The sequence below is a fragment of the Muscardinus avellanarius genome (assembly GCF_963383645.1).
Source record: "Muscardinus avellanarius genome assembly, chromosome: 1".
Taxonomy (NCBI): domain Eukaryota; kingdom Metazoa; phylum Chordata; class Mammalia; order Rodentia; family Gliridae; genus Muscardinus; species Muscardinus avellanarius.
Window position 1 is genome coordinate 64,312,393 of NC_137786.1, and position 15,969 is coordinate 64,328,361.

At 41.4% G+C, this 15,969-nt stretch overlaps 1 protein-coding gene across 11 annotated transcripts in view; it reads left to right on the forward strand.

The window, feature by feature from the left end:
* PDE8B (phosphodiesterase 8B) overlaps window positions 1-15,969 on the forward strand; it is a gene marked incomplete at both ends in the record, with an annotated part of 235,127 nt that overhangs the window by 195,093 nt on the left and 24,065 nt on the right. For all 11 annotated transcript variants that reach the window (XM_080704433.1, XM_080704430.1, XM_080704440.1 and 8 more), the window contains one exon: window positions 15,500-15,542. In XM_080704433.1, the coding sequence (XP_080560559.1) occupies window positions 15,500-15,542 (43 nt within the window). The remainder of the gene's footprint in view (window positions 1-15,499; window positions 15,543-15,969) is intronic.

Below are 15,969 nucleotides of genomic sequence, written 5' to 3' on the forward strand. Positions count from 1 at the left end.
CAAAACACCTTATAATTTCCCTTTTGATTTCTTTTCTTGACCCTAAGATAGTAGAAAGTTTGTTTTGTTTTGTTGTTGTTTTGCTTTGGTTTTACAGATATTTTCTGTTAACAGTTTCTAATTTAATTCCATCATGGTCAGAGAACATACATTGTGTGACTTGAATCCATTCAACATTTTTTAAACATGTATGGGGCAGACAAGGTCAGTTTTAGTTGACATTTCAAGTTCACTTGAAAAGAATATGTATTTTCTTATTGGGTGAAATGTTTTGTAAATACAAATGACTGATCACGTTATCCATATCATCTATATCTTTGCTCTTTCTAATTGTGCTGTAAGAGGCATGTTAAGATACTCAACTTTGCTGGGTGTGGTGGCGCACGCTTGTAATCCCCGCGCTTGGGAAGCGGAGACAGGAGGATCGTGCAGGTTCGAAGCCAGCCGCGCTGGCTTAAGAGACCCTGTTTTCAAATAAAAATATATATTAAAAAATAGGTCTGGGAGTGTAGCCCAGAGGTAGATGGGTTTCCAGGAACCCCAGTACCACCAAAAAAAAAACCAGAAAGATCCTTAGTTATGCCAGACATAGTGTGCATGCTTGTAATCCCAGCACTTGGGAGACTGAGACAGGAAGATTACGGGTTTGTGGGCAGCTTCAGCAACCTGTGAGGCCCTCCACAACTTAGTGAGACCCTGTTTCAAAATAAAGAATAAAATAAGGCTGGGGGTGTAGGTCACAGGTAGGATGCCCTTGGGTTCAATCCCCAGTATCAAATCATCATCATCAACTATAATTGTAGATGTGTCTGTTTCTTCTATTTCTCACTTTAATCTTTATCAAGTTTTTCATGTATTTTGAAGCTCTGTTGCTGAGTACTGTAGATGCATTATTATTTCTTTGTGATGAACTGACCCTTTTATCATTATAAAATATTCTTTTTAATATCTGGTGATGCGTATCTGTTTGCATCATGCATCTCTTCCTATCTGTATACTTTCAATCTGTGTCTACTTAAGGTGTGATTCTTAAAGAGAGATATTGAGTTTTTATTTTTTTATTAGTTCTGACAATCTCTGCTTCTTTTTTAAATTTTTAAAATTTTTTTTAAAAATTTTATTTGCGCATTATAGTCATACACCTTAATAAGGTATAAAATGGCGCAGGCATACATGCACATAGCACTCATTTAGCCCTTCCCCATCTCCCACCCATCCTCTCCCCCTTCCTTCCTTCTCATGTTTGGCTTACTGATTGACTTTGATATGTTTCTGAATGTGCGTCATGTACATTAGGGAATTTCCCTCTTCCCCCTCCCAGCCTCCTCAGTTAGGTAGGTCACCTTATTTGCTTATCTATGGTTTCTCCTTCCTTGTCTAGAGTTCCTCCTATAACCCTTTTTCTCCCTAGCTTCCACGTATTAGAAAGAGAATCCAGTTTTTTACTTTTTGTACTGACTGATCTCACTTAGCATAATGTTCTCCAGTTTCATCCATTTCCCTGTAAATGACATAATTTTCTTCTTCTTTATGGCTAAGTAAAATTCCATTGTGTACATATCTCATTTTGTAATCCATTCATCTGTTGATGGACATCTTGGCTGGTTCCATAGTTTAGCAATTGTGAATTATGTGGCTATGAACATAGATACATATACATTAGTTTGGTAATTTGGTTTTCATTCTTTTGGGTAGATACCTAGAAGTGATATTGCTGGATCATAGGGTAGGTTTGTTCCCATTCTTCTGAGAATCCTCCATGCTGTTTTCCAAAGTGGTCGCACTAATTTGCAATCTCACAAACAATGTATTAGAGTTCCCACTTCTCCATAACCTTAACAGCATTTGTTGTTGTTTGTGTTTTGAATGATTGCCATTCTAATTGGAGTTAGGTGAAATCTCAGTAGTTTTGATTTGCATCTCTCTGATTGCTAATGACATTGAACATTTTTTCATATATTTATTGTCCATTTGTTTTTTGGGGGTTTTTTTTGTTTTTGTTTTTGTTTTTTTTTTTGCTTTGTTTTGTTTTGTTTTGTTTTGTTGGTGGTACTGGGGTTCCTGGAAGCCCTTATACGCCCGGGCTACACTCCCAGGCCTATTTTATAGTTTTTTTATTTGGAAACAGGGTCTCTTAAGCCAACGAGGTTGGCTCCGAACCAGTGCGATCCTCCTGTCTCTGCCTCCCAAGCGCAGGGATTACAAGTGTGCGCCACCACGCCCGGCTATTTATTGTCCATTTGAATTTCTTCTTTTGTGAAGTGTCTATTTAGATTACTTGCCCCATTTTTTATTGGGTTGTTTACTTTCTTAGCATTAAGTTACTTGAGTCCTCTGTTTATTCTAAATATTAATCCTCTATCAGAGGAATAGTTGTCACAAAATTTCTGCCATTCTTTTGGCTCTCTGCTGAGGTTCCAATCTCTGCTTCATAATTGGAGTATTTAATTTATTAATATATAGTGTAATCTTTACTATAGTTGAACTCACATGTGTCATTTTAATCATTGGATTTTTGTTTGTTCCTTTGCTTTTTTGTTTGTTTCTCTGTTCCTTTAATACAAGTGGTTTTTTAGATTATTTGAATGATTTTTTAAATGACATTTTATTTATTTTTTGTTTTTTAGTTAAGTCTCTGCATATTTCAATGATTTCCCTAAGGATTATGACACAGCTTTAACTTTACACAATCTACTTAACCTATATGAAATATAAAAACTCTTTGAATTGTAAGGTCCATTTACCACCTTTCCTGCTATCATTTATGATATAGTTTATATGTATTACCTCTATATACATAGTAAGCTTCACAAGACAGTGTTTTTGTCATTTCCTTAAACATATGTTTTACAGAAATTAAGAGAGAATTTTCTCAAATACGTGCCGTTCCTGTGCACTGACAATTGATTAGAAAGCAGTATACACATTCGTCCTGACCTTCCTTCTCTCTCTGGCTGGTTCTGTGCCTTTGGGCAAATGCCCTAACCACTTGTCATTGCCGTCTCCCTCTCTGACATGTCCACAGGCACTAACTGTCTACAAGCTGCAAACAGAACCAAGTAGTCTCATGTTACTCCCCTAAACTCTAGGGTCTCTAGTTCATGAAAAATTGCATTTTTTTTGTTTATTTGTTTGTTTGTTTGTTTGGGGGGGGTTGTTTTGATTTTTTGGTGGTACTGGGGGTGGAACTCAGAGGCTTTCTACCTCCGGGCTATACTCCTAGACCTACTTTATATTTTATTTGGAAACAGGGTCTCACTAAGTTGCTGAGAGCCTCACTAAGTAGCTGAGGCTGGCTTCGAACCTGTGCGATCCTCCTGTCTCAGCCTCCCAAGCACAGGGATTACAAGTGTGCGCCACCACGCCCGGCAGAAATTGCATTGTTAATGATCCATTTTAGACACAGTTCCAGAAGGACAGAGCTGTTTTTCTCAGGAAACATTCCCAATAGTTGCCACATATGTGATGATCAGATGCTATACTTTTGCCCCACCAGCACAAGGGATGTGGCCACCAAACAAGGCTCTCAGCTGTTTCTAAAATCCTCTTCTAGAAATTGATTTTGTAGATGGTAAATGATCCCCTAAGCTGGTATTTTACTGTCTTCTCTCCTGAAACAGATCCACCTGCACCACCTAGAGGGGTAGTTTTACCTCTTGAGGCAGCCTGAGGGCCCAAGGGTGTGAGTATACTGTGGAGCCCTCTGGGATGAGGGCTCAGTATGCCCAGCCACAGCAGGAAAGGACAGGGTGGACAGATGGGTCAGTCTAAATCATCCCAAGCCAACTGTTGCCTGACACCTTTAACACCAGTAGTCAGATTCTTGCTTTCAGACATGAATGTCTAATTTTTTTTTTTTTCTGGCACATCTCCAGCATCATGGGACCAGGGTCTGCAAAACTGAAAATCTAGGATGGAGGAAAGAGAACCTTCATCTCTGTTTAAAGCTGCATTGGCCGCCATCTGTTCCTATCTCCCTTCCATCAGCCAACCCGCCCCTCCCCCCGAAACTAACTCACTCTGAAATGTCCTCCTGCAGCCAGCTGGTCATCATGACACTCTTAGTCCTGTGTCTGACTCCAGGGAAAAGTTAGTTGTGTCTGGAAGGGGAGGGGAGATCAAATCTGATGTATCACACATAAGATTTGTTTACTTTTCCCCCCCAGATACTGGGGATTAGAACCCAGGGGCATTCTATGTCCAAGCTATACCCATAGCACTTTTAATTTTTTTGTTGTTTGGAAACAGGGTCTTGCTAGGTTGCTGAGAATCTCACTACATTGCTGTCTGTCCTCAAACTTGCATTTCTCCAGGACCCTAAGAACTGAGATTATAAGCATGTGATGCCACATCTAGCTGACATTTGTACACTTTTTAAAAATTGTAAGTGCTGCTTGATTCATCCAATTCTCTACCCTTCCTCAGGGACGGGAGTGTTGCTTAATGCCCTTCCTGTGCCTTTATTCCTAATGGAGCATGTCCAGACCAAATTAGGCAAGTGGTCTCATGTCCTAGGCTTTCTCCAGAAGTAGCATCGGCCCTGGGGCTGGCAGCCTGTACTAGGAATGGCTGCAGCACTCCAAGGAGCAAGTGACTTGAATGTGCGTTTCAGGTTTATTTAGTGTCAAGTTTGGGTCCTCAACTTTTCTTTAAACTGTTTTGAGAAAATTCATCTTTGGGCGCCCTTGGACAAGCTCCTTGAGGGTGGAAGCTTCATATCCTTTGTCCTCTGCTGCACCCCGAGTGCCTAGAACATCACCTGGCCCGCAGTCTAGGCTCCACAGAGAGCGACCACACTGACGGCACCTGGCTCTGCCCTCTATTAGTAAATCCCTTGAGGACAAGGAGTGGGAACCTAACTATTTTTGCCTCACAGGCCCAATAAGCATTTTTTCGAGTTGAATTCAAAGGTGAGGGATCAGTTAGAACTGCCTTTTATTCCTGCGGGTGACTGTTCACAATATGTAAACAAAGAGTCTAATGAACAGCATTTTCTGAACCTCAGGACGTGAAATGATACAACCATTTTCCATTCCCATCCTCCTCTCCTTATTACCAATTCTCCCTTTGCGCTCTCCCTGCCTCTGTGGTAGATCTCGGTGGCTTTTAGGAGACCTGATTTATTAAGCATTGGTCCTGAGGATCGCTTCTATCTTGTGCTAATCAGAGTGCAAATGAAGCCCTGGTGTCATTAAGAGTTTAATGACTCTGTTGAGGGTCAGTGTAGCAGGAGTGGGGAAATGTTAGATCTTTGTAATTTCCTCTTTCTCTTGATAAAATCTAGCAGGCGTATGGGTTTAGACTTTGTTAAGCAAAAGTGCCATCCGTCACTGACAATTCTTTAAGAACAGAAATGTTAAGCAAAATGAAATTTCTTCCTGAGCTATTTATATAGAAGCTTTTCTTGTCACCAAGCGGTGAGGGGACACAGGCTGGAGGAATGACAGTATGCAAATGGGGAGCACAAGTGTGTAAACTGCTCGACCACATGCACCCAGCTCCCAGCCTCAGAGGAAACTGAGCTAGAATCAGTCCTGAAAGAGCAACCAGTGTACTCATCACTGAATCCAGATTCTCAACCGAAAGAATGCACCTAGGAAAGAGAAGGCAAAGGGAGCCGGCCCCTCCCTGTGCCTGGCCACTGCACCTGCACCCCCAGCGCCACCTGGGGACATGTTAGAATGCAGAGTCTCTGAAGGAATGGTGGCAGATGCCTAGAATTACAGCAACTTGGAAGCTGAGGGAAAAGGGATCACAAGTTCAAGGCTAGCCTGGGCAACTTGGCCAGAACCTCTCTCTAAATGCGTTCTTAAAAAGGGCTGGGGATGTAGCTCGTGGTGGAGTATTTGCCTAGAATATGTGAGTCCTTTGATTGGATCCCCAGGACCACAAAGGGAAGAAGGAAGGAAGCGAGGGAGGGAGGGAGGAAGGAGAGAAAGAGAAAAGCAAATCTAACACCTCACCCCACTAAACTGCTGAACAGAAACTAAGGCCCAGTGAGGCTGAGCTCAGCGGAGAGGTTCAGCAGCCCCTGCAGTGATTCCAGTATATAGACCAGCTTGATGCTTCAGGGTGAGGCACTTTGTACACATTATTCTATTTAATCCTCAAAAGTAAGTATAATGGTTAATTTTGGGTATCAGCTTGCCTGGGTTAAAGAACCCAGATAGCTGGTAAAACATTCTTTCTGGATTTGCCTTCCAGACACACTCAGTTACCCAAGAAGTTGGTATCTGACTGGGTAAACTGAGGAGGGAGGAGACACTCTCACCAGGGTGGGCAGGCCCCATCCAATGGGCTGAGGGTGGGAAGAATAAAAAGGCAGAGGACAGGCTCCCTGTGGAGCTGGGATGTTCCTCTTCATCTTCCCCCAGAGGTCGATGCTCTGGGCTTTCTGAGCTGTGGGTTCTGGTACTTACACTGCTGGCCTCCCTGGTTCTCCAGGTTGCAGATGGTACATCGTGGGTCTTTGCAGCCTCCACAATATCTGAGCCAGTTTTCACAGTAACCTCCCTTGCCCTGTGAATGTCTCTGTATACCTTATTGCTTCTTTTTCTTGAACAGCCCTACTACAGAAGGCATCCTTTATCCCTAGGAAACTGGGACTCTGACACTAAGTGCTTCACTTTTATACTGTTAGATCTGGAGGTATCCGCCAGGCACGGTGGTGGCACGCCTGGAATCCCAGCACTCGGGGGCAGAGAGGATCATAGGTTCAGGGCCAGGCTTAACAACTTAGCGAGGCATTGTTTCAAAACAAAATCAAAAAAATAAAAAGGGCTGTGGACATAGCTTGAATGTAGAAAGTCAGTGAGTTTGATTACCAGAAACACACACACACACACACACACACACACACACACACACACACACGGGAAAAAGGAAAGAAAAGAAATGGAGGTATCAAAAGATCTTTTGCCAAAACTGTGCTCTTTGATTTTTCCACTTTACCAGTGTTTCTCAAACGTAACATGAAGTTGAATCACCTAGAGACTTAAGTGTCAAATGGAGATTCTGATTCCCACAGTCTGGAGAGAGGCTAGAAGCCAGCAGGGGTTTTTGTGGGTTTTTGTGTGTGTGTGTGTGTGTGTGTGTGTGTGTGTGTGTGTGTCTGGAGATGGACCCCAGGGGCATTCAACCTCCGAACTACACCCCCTGCCCCATTTTTTATTCTTTATTTTTGAAACTGGGTCTCACTGAGTTGCAGAGGGCCTCACTAAGTAGCTGAGGCTGTTCGCGAACCGCGATCCTGGGGTCTCTGCTTCCCAAATGCTGGGATTACAAGTGTGCGCCACCACGCCTGGTTTGGAAGCCTGCAGGTTTAACAAAATCGCAGGTGTCACCAAGCTGGTACACAGCCAGCCTGGAGTATGAAGGTATCACCGGTCACCCTGTGGTCCTCTGACCTGAGGCCTGAGCCTCACCAGGCCTCTTGGAGACTCACATGCTTGGCCCCATCCAGACCTACTGATGCAGCAACTCGGAGTGGGGGCCGGCAGTCTGTTTAATAAGCCCCAGGTGATCCTGATTCATGCTTCATTTTGAAAACCACAGATATTTCCATACCAAAGCACTCGATTTTTTCCAGGCTATGAAGCAGAGTGAGTCTTACATTGGAGGTATTTATCATTAAAAGAAAAACTGAACAAGGGGAAAAGAGAAAACATTTAAGTCTGAATGATAGCTTGAGATGAGTGTTTTTCCATGAGAGAAGGATACAAAAATCACTGGGCTAAACCATGAAGGTAAGTGCTTCTCTAAAAAGGCTCTCACAGAAACCTGTTGAAGCCGGCCACGGTGGTGCATGCCAAGAATCCCAGTACTTAGGAGGTTGAGGAAAGTGGATCGCGGGTTCAACACTGGCCTCAAGAGACTTAGCGAAACTCTCAGCAACCCAGTGAGATCCTGTTTCAAAAATAAAAGTAAAATAGGGATGGAGGTGTAGCTTGGGGGTAAAGGACCCCTGGGTTCAATACCACTGGACAACAAGGACAAAAACAAAAACAAATGCTTGTTGATGGTAGAACCAGGGGGCACAGGTCTTAGGGAGTGACGGACATTTGACCAAGGGATACTAGTGATATCTGGCCCTGTACAGGAAAGGGATGCTTAAACTTTTCCATGAAAATGTCTAACAGCAGAGGAGAGAAAACCTGTGCTCTTTTGTCATATGGAAAATGACCTGGAAAAACAGCTTGGGATTTCTTTTTAATCTTGTGTAATCTTAAAAATTTATATGGCCTTTCATCTGTATCAAACCAATGCATGTGTCTTTGATATAAATAGCATTTTAATTACCATTGAGATAAAAGGAGAGAGAGGCTGTTGTGCTGAGTCTATCAGACTCATAAAATTTACCGAAGTGAAGAAATCTGACCCTGCATATCAGGATCAGCATCTGTGAGACCTCTCTTCTGTCTTGGTGCGCCAGGATTTTGAGAAGCCAGGCTCAGAGAACATAAAAGCAAATGTCCCTGGCTCTAGTAGGTGTGCAATGGTGAAGGTTGAGGACAGGGACCCAGGACATGGTGTAAGGTGTTTTGTCCCCGTGTTTGGGGTCTGCTTGAGTATAAGCAGATCTCCAAGTGGTTTCCAAAAACAGCAGACAGAAACATCCTTTGATGTATGTATCAACCCCTTCTATTTTGAGAAAATATTCATCATATTACATTCAGTAAAGAAAGATGATCAAAGACGCTCTGTATTATTTTTCTCACTGTCATTTCCATTACATGTAAGAAAGGGAGGGTCTCAGACGACCCTGTTCCTGTGCTCAGAGCACTGCCTCCCGCAGTCACGCTCCACTTCACCAAAGCTGACTTGCCACAGATCCGAAAGCATTCGATTTTGTTGTGAAGTTTAAGTCAAGAATGTTCAGTCTTTTTAGGGGAAGGCAGATATTTTTTTCTTTCTATTTTTTTTATTATTGGTGCGCTGTGATCATACATCACGATGGAGTGCAGAGTGAGAGAGGAATACACACACACAGCACTGGGGGAGCCTCCCCAGCTCCCACCCGCTCCCTCCTCCCCTCCCTGTGCACAACGTTGTGAATGGCATTGATAAATTTATATATGTACACCATGTCCAAGAATGTTCGGTCTTTTTTATTTTATTTTTTGTGGTGCTGGGGATTGAACCCAGTGGCATTCTATCACCAAGCTACACGCCCAGCCCTAATTTTTTATTCTTTATTTTTCAAACAGGATCTCACTAAATTGTAGAGGCCCACACTAAGTAGCTGAAGTTGGCCATGAACCCATATTCTCTTGTTTCAGCCTCCCAACTACTGAGTTATAAGCATGTGCCACCATGACAGGTGAATGTTCAGTTGTGTGGTTTTTTTTTTTAAAAAGGTTGCATTTGATACAGTGGCACATACCTCTAATGCCAGTAAATTGAAAGACAAAAGCAAGAGATTGTAAATTCAAGGCAAGCCTCAGCAACTTAGCAAGATTCTCAAAAAAAAAAATTAAAATTAAAGTTTTTTTATAGCATTAAGATGTATGAATTCAATGCACCAATAAATAAATAAAAGAAAATAAAAGAAAGAAAAAAACACCCCTAGGTTCAATCCTCAGTACTACAATTAAATAAATGAATGATGGGTGTGGTGGCACACGCTTGTAATCCCAGCATTCTGGAGGCTGAGACAGAAGGATCACGCAGGTTCGAAGTCAGCCAGCCTTGTTGGCTTAAGAGACCCTGTTTCCAAATAAAAATATATATATATAAATGGGTCTGGGAGTATAGCCCGGAGATAGAAGGGTTTCCAGGAACCCCAGTACCACCAAAATAATAATAATAATAATAATAATAATAAGAAGAAGAAGAAGAAGAAGAAGAAGAAGAAGAAGAAGAAGAAAGAAAGAAAAACAATAGGGCTGGGGATATAGCTTGGAGGCAGAATGCCCTTGGGTTCTATCCCTGATACAAGAAAAAAAAAATGCCTGGGGATATACCTCAGTGGTAGAATAACTTGGGTTATATCCCCATTACTGCTAAATAAATAAATACATAAGTAAATGTTTTGAAAAGATTGCTTATTAACTTCATAGGCTACCCTGATTATTTAAGTAAATAGTACTCTTACTCATCTTAATAACTTTCTACACCTTTTAATAACATTTGGGGGGCACCCAAACAAAACAATGTAAAATTAAGTTTGAAAATATTGATGAAAATCTTTGAAGTTGGGCATGGTGACACACACTTGTAATCCCAGTACTTGGGAAGCTGAGACAGGAAGATCACAGGCTCAACGCCAGGCTCAGCAACTTAATAAGATCCTGTTTCCCAAAATGCCCTGGGTTCAATCCCTGGTTCCCACACACACACACACACACACAACTTATTTTATCAAACCAACATCCTATATGATCAAGAGATATTTTAGTCACTTCCCATTTCATTATAAATGTATGGATAGATAAAAATAGCCTTTCATTTATTATACAATACCAACCATTTTTATTCTTCCATAGAAGGTGATAAGAAATATTAACAAAGTCTCTCTCAGAGGTTGAGGGAACCCGGTCAAGGAGGAAGGTGTGTTCAGGTGTTTGATAGCTTCAATTTCTCTCCATCACAACTCTTTGCCTGTCAGATTTGGCACTATCAGAGCACAAATATACATACATACATACATACATACATGTATATGTATATCAATTTAGTGTTTGCTTTTCTAAAAATCAAAGTTTATGGTAAATTTTATGCATTTTGCCAATATTCAGATAAATGCCTTTAGCAACATAAGTATTAAGTATAATAAGCAAAGACCAGTATAATAGCCAATCACTAATAGTGATTTTTTTTTTACCACACCTATATGATAAAAATCTGTTAATTTTGGTCTCTGATAGATTCATTTTATATTTGTTAGCTTCTTTGTGGCAGGTACTGTGTTAGCACTGGTTATTTGAAGGTAGTCAAATAAGAAACAGCTCCCGTCCAAATGGAACTTATAGTTTGTCAAGGGAAGAGGTATTTATTAGTCAAGTATGACATTGTAAACTGCCATAAGTACAATAGGCGAAAAGCCCAGTGGGATTGTGTGACAGGGCGTGACCTCACATGGGCTGGAGTGGGCAGGGAGTATCTGGAAAGCCTTCCTGGTGGGAATCACATCTGCACTAACATCTGGAGGACGAATGGGCACAAATGGAGAGTGGGTTGGGAAACTTCCAAAACAGAGGAGGTACATGTGTAAAGGCCCTGAGCTAGGCATTAGAGGGATGGGAAAGAGGCCAGAATGGGCTGTGGCAGAGGGCCCAGGGGTCAGCAGTGCAGCTGGAGGGGAGGGAGGGCCAGGCCAGGCAGAGCCTCATGGGCAGGTTGCCATGGGGAGTCCGGTGCTAAGGCCACTGGGAAGATGGCATTCTAGGCAGGATGACAGGATTACGCCTGCTGGCGAGTTGAGAGTGGACCATGTGTGTGTGTGTGTGTGGGGGGGTATCTTGCCGAGTCCCTGAGAGCCATCATAGCCTGCATTCTGGTGTTGGAGATGCAGGTGGGCCCAGGGGAGTCTTGAGAGGAGATTTGACAGGAGTGGATGGTGGACTGGACCTTGGGGTGAGGGGAGAGGAAAGCAAGCACCCAGGCAAACCCCAGGCTCGACACTGGGACAGCTGGTGATTTAATGTTGATTATCTGATACTTGTGACTGTGCCATTCAGTGATGCCAGAAGCACATTCGGACCCCGCTCCCCAATGCCATTCACCTTCCCGAGGCGCTTCTGGAGTGAATGTTGAAGGAAGCATCCTGTGTTGATTTGCTTACTTGCTTGTTTTACTGATCCTGGCTTGACTCGTTTTAATTGCTAAAAAGTCATAATTGTTTTTAAAAGGTTCATTGGAACACATCATATTAAGAATGATGTTTTGTTTCTTTGTTTTGTTTTGTTTTGTGGTACTGAGGATGGAACCTAGGGACATCCTACCTACATATCCAGCCCTATATTTTAATCTTTATTTTGAAATGGTCTCACTGAGTTGCAAAGGGCCTCACTAAGTAGCTGAGGCTGTCTGAGAATCATGATCCTCCCGTCTCGGCCTCCCAAATGCTGGGATTACAAGTGTACATCACCACACCCAGCTAAGAATGGTATATTTTATCACTGTGTCTTCAGGGTTTCTCTCCAAGAAATGTAAATTTGTTCACCAATGAAATCAATGAAATTAATAAAAATCAGTGTTTTAAATAGTTACCTAAGTAAAGATTGCTTGTTCAATTGACAGCTGCTATTTGCAGTTCCTGAGTTGTGGTTAAAAGTGAAGCAGCAACATCGGTGCCCAGGCTTGTGGCAGGGCAACCCAGGGGCAGTGATATGTCACTCACCTTGTTTATTTTTATGGATTTTGAAATTATATTTCAGACTTACAATTTTTAACCACCAATCCCTATACTCAGCTGGACATACAATTTTCCCAACACATCTTTACAAAAAGTTTTAAACATACAGAAGGGTTGGAAGAGCTATAAGTAAATGCCAGCATAACCACCACCTTCATTCTATAATTAGCATTTGGCTTGACCTATGTGTACATCTAAGTGTCCCTCTCGTCATCTCTCAATCCATCCTAATTGTGCAACACCTCCAGCCCTATTTTATTTTTTTTTTAAACAGGGTCTCACTAAATTGCAGAGAGCCTTGCAATTAAATTGCTGAGGCTGGCCTTGAACCTGTGATCCTCTTGTCTCAGCCTCCCAGGTACTGAGATTACAGGCGTGTGCCACCATGCCTGGCTTGCCACCCCTCCTCTTTTTTTTTAAATAGATTTCTAACTTATTAATAGTTGAAAACATCAGTATATGTTCATATCAGCATGCATATTATGAACTTGGGTTTGAAGGTAGAAGTTATGTACAGTGAAATTACAAAAATTCCTTTGAGTTTTGACACATGCAGCTAGATAGCTCTGGAACCCCAGGGCATCAAGACAGCAGAGCTCAGCCTCCCAGAGTTCCCGCCTGACCCTTCCTAGCCTGTCATCGTCTCCTCCTGTCTTCCCACTCCAGAGGGCTCCCTCAGAAGGAAACACCATTCTGAATTATTTAATCATGGATTGGCCAGCACTCTGGGTGTTTGGCTTCTTTTCCTCATTATAATGTTTCTGAGACTCATTTTTTTTTTCCTTTTTATTACTGAGCATTCCTTTACATCGGTCTATTGCAGTGTGCTTCTCCTGTTGATGGACTCCTGGGCTGGTTCCAGCTCTGAGATGCTTTGAACATTCTTAGACAAGTCTTTTTGTAAATAAAATCTTTTATTTTCCCTGTACAAATACTTAAAAGCAAAACTGTTGGGTCACAGGGTATGTGTATATAAGAGTTTGTTAAAAAAAAAAACACCTGACCTTAAATCAGTGATGTGTACATGCATGTACACACAAGTCTTTTACCTCAATATGATGTATGAATATAATGCACCAATAAAAAATTAAAAAAACACCTGACCTTTTAAAAAGTAGTTGTACTGTTTTATACTCCCTCCAACATCATATATGAGTTCCAGTTGTTCTTCATCCTTGGTGAAGTTTCCTTAATTTTAGATATTCTTTTTTAAATTTTTTTATTGGTATATTATATTCATACATCATATTGGGGTAAAAAACTTGTGTGTACATACATGTTCACATCACTGATTTAACCCCTACCCAATTCCCACCCCATTCCCTCCCCATCAAGATATTCTTTTAGGTATTATTAAAATATAATTTTAAGTGACAATTTTTAAGTAGCAATGAGCCTGAAATCATGTGTGCAGTTACACACACACAAATCCAGAATCCATAGAGAGAGCTTTGTAAGGTTAAGCATAATCAGGGGCTATGCATTCAGTTCAGAAGTGCCAGAGTCACCCCTACACATGGAACCCACGGTGCCTGCCCCTCCCCATCCCCTCTTCTCTCCCTCAGTGGCTGGGGCACATTTTCACCCCCAGAAGCAGTGCTGGGTCTTGTGTTTTATCTGGCTCTACTCCAGATAGCACAAAGCCCAGGTTGAAGTTGCAGGAGCTTCGCCATTCAATCAGTTGGCCTTGTGTGGGCCTGCCTGAAAAAGATGAGAAAAGAAAGTTTCTTAGGTTTTGTTGGTTTTTTGTATAATGTTGGGGACAGACCAAGGCCCTCTGCTTCTAACGGAGAGATGTATCTGATTCAGGAAAAAAAAAAGCTATGTGTTTAAAAATCTCTTGCTCTTGAGATTGAGACTGAGAAAATAAGACAGAAGTTTCATTCTCTGGTATAGTATAAAAATTCACACTGAGCTATTTTAATAACTTTGTGTTAAGTGTTCTTTAATCCTGAAGGAAAATATAAAACTATTGTTTGCAGAAGAAATAAAAAGGTCTCATAACTATGGGATAACTGTGTCAATAGCCCTTAGTGATATTTTGGCAAGGGTCTCACAGAGGAAGGTCATGTGATTGTTTCTGTAACTATGTGGACTGGGCTGAGTCGTTCATAGAAAACATTTCAGTTTTATATGATTACTTTGTAATGGTTCCATCAACCTGGAACATTTTGCTTGTGTCTGATATATGTGAGATTTGGGCCATTACAGTTGGTATCACAAAGCTAGGCTAACTCCTTTCACCAATGGGCCCACATACTAACCTGTGTGTTTTCCAAGTTCACCTCATCCCTGTGTTAAGTGGCTGCAAAGGTTTAATGGTCTGACCTCCAGAAGAAAGCAGATGGAGTGTGTAGTAGTGAAGCCACACAATTATGAGTGCAATAGAACAAAGTGTGTGCCATCAACAGCATCTCGATTGGTTATAAACACAAGAAATGCAGACACTCCAAGAAAGCATATTTATTATTTCTTGTGTTAATTGGCTTCATTTTGTCATTTGATGTTTATTGAGCATTAGCAAAAAACACTTAGCACAAAGGAAATCTGATAATGAGAAAAAAACTAGGTGTAAAATGCATCTAAAATTTGGATCTCATTGTGAAGAAATGTTTTATAGACTGGCTCTGCAACTGAAGAGCTTTTGAAGAACTTTTAAGGAAGGTTTGGAAAATCCTAGACAAATTATTTTTATATTGTAGAAAAATTGTATAATATGTCTGAAATATGCAAGTTACATATTAGATTGATAAAAACAGATGCTACACTTGATCTTTCCCAACAGACAGAGAAATGATTCCAGGTTGCATATTAGCTAAATTTAGGTGTAGCTTTTTTTTTTTTCAATTTCTATGGACTGTCAACATGAGAACAGCTGACTGGAAATTTAGATGTCCTGCTTAGAAAGTATGTCCCTTGGTGCTTTCCTGTTCTTAGGCTCAGCACTCCTGAGCTTCTGAAGTCAAGAGAGCATTTGTAGTCCTAATCACTTGGTGTACACGTTTCATCTCTTCATCCAATCTGTGCAACTTCTTGCTTTCTCAAAGTCTTCGGAGATTTTTAACTAGATCGTTTGAGAAGTACAGGAAATGCTGTATTTAAAATTTCTTTTTCTCATTTTACCAAACTTCTGAACAACTTTAGATTCACAAGATTCATCGTGATTCGGGAGACAATTCTCAGACAGGTGAGTATACTTCAATTTAACTCCAGTATGCTTAGGAGACTTATGTGGGTTCAAGCCTATCAACTGCTTTGCAGAGTTTATAATGACATTCATCGCCCCAGAACATGGATTGCTAAGATCCAAGTGATAACTGGGACACTGGAGAACCAGAAAAAAAGTAGGAATCCCTTAAAACTTCCTTGAATCTTTATTCATGACAGCCTCTTTGCTTGGGCTAGAGACTGCAGAGAACACTTAAACTCAAAACAGAAAGTGGCCCAAATGTCTAGGGAAAGTGCTGGTTGGATTGGATGCAGGAGCGAATATGGCAGTGATTCAGCCATATCCAGTCTCCTCTTCTTTGCAATGGCTGGTGACTGAATATTAATTAAGAGCTGCGGACAAGTTGGGCCTGGGAGGCAGGTGCACTGAGATTCTATTTCAGCCA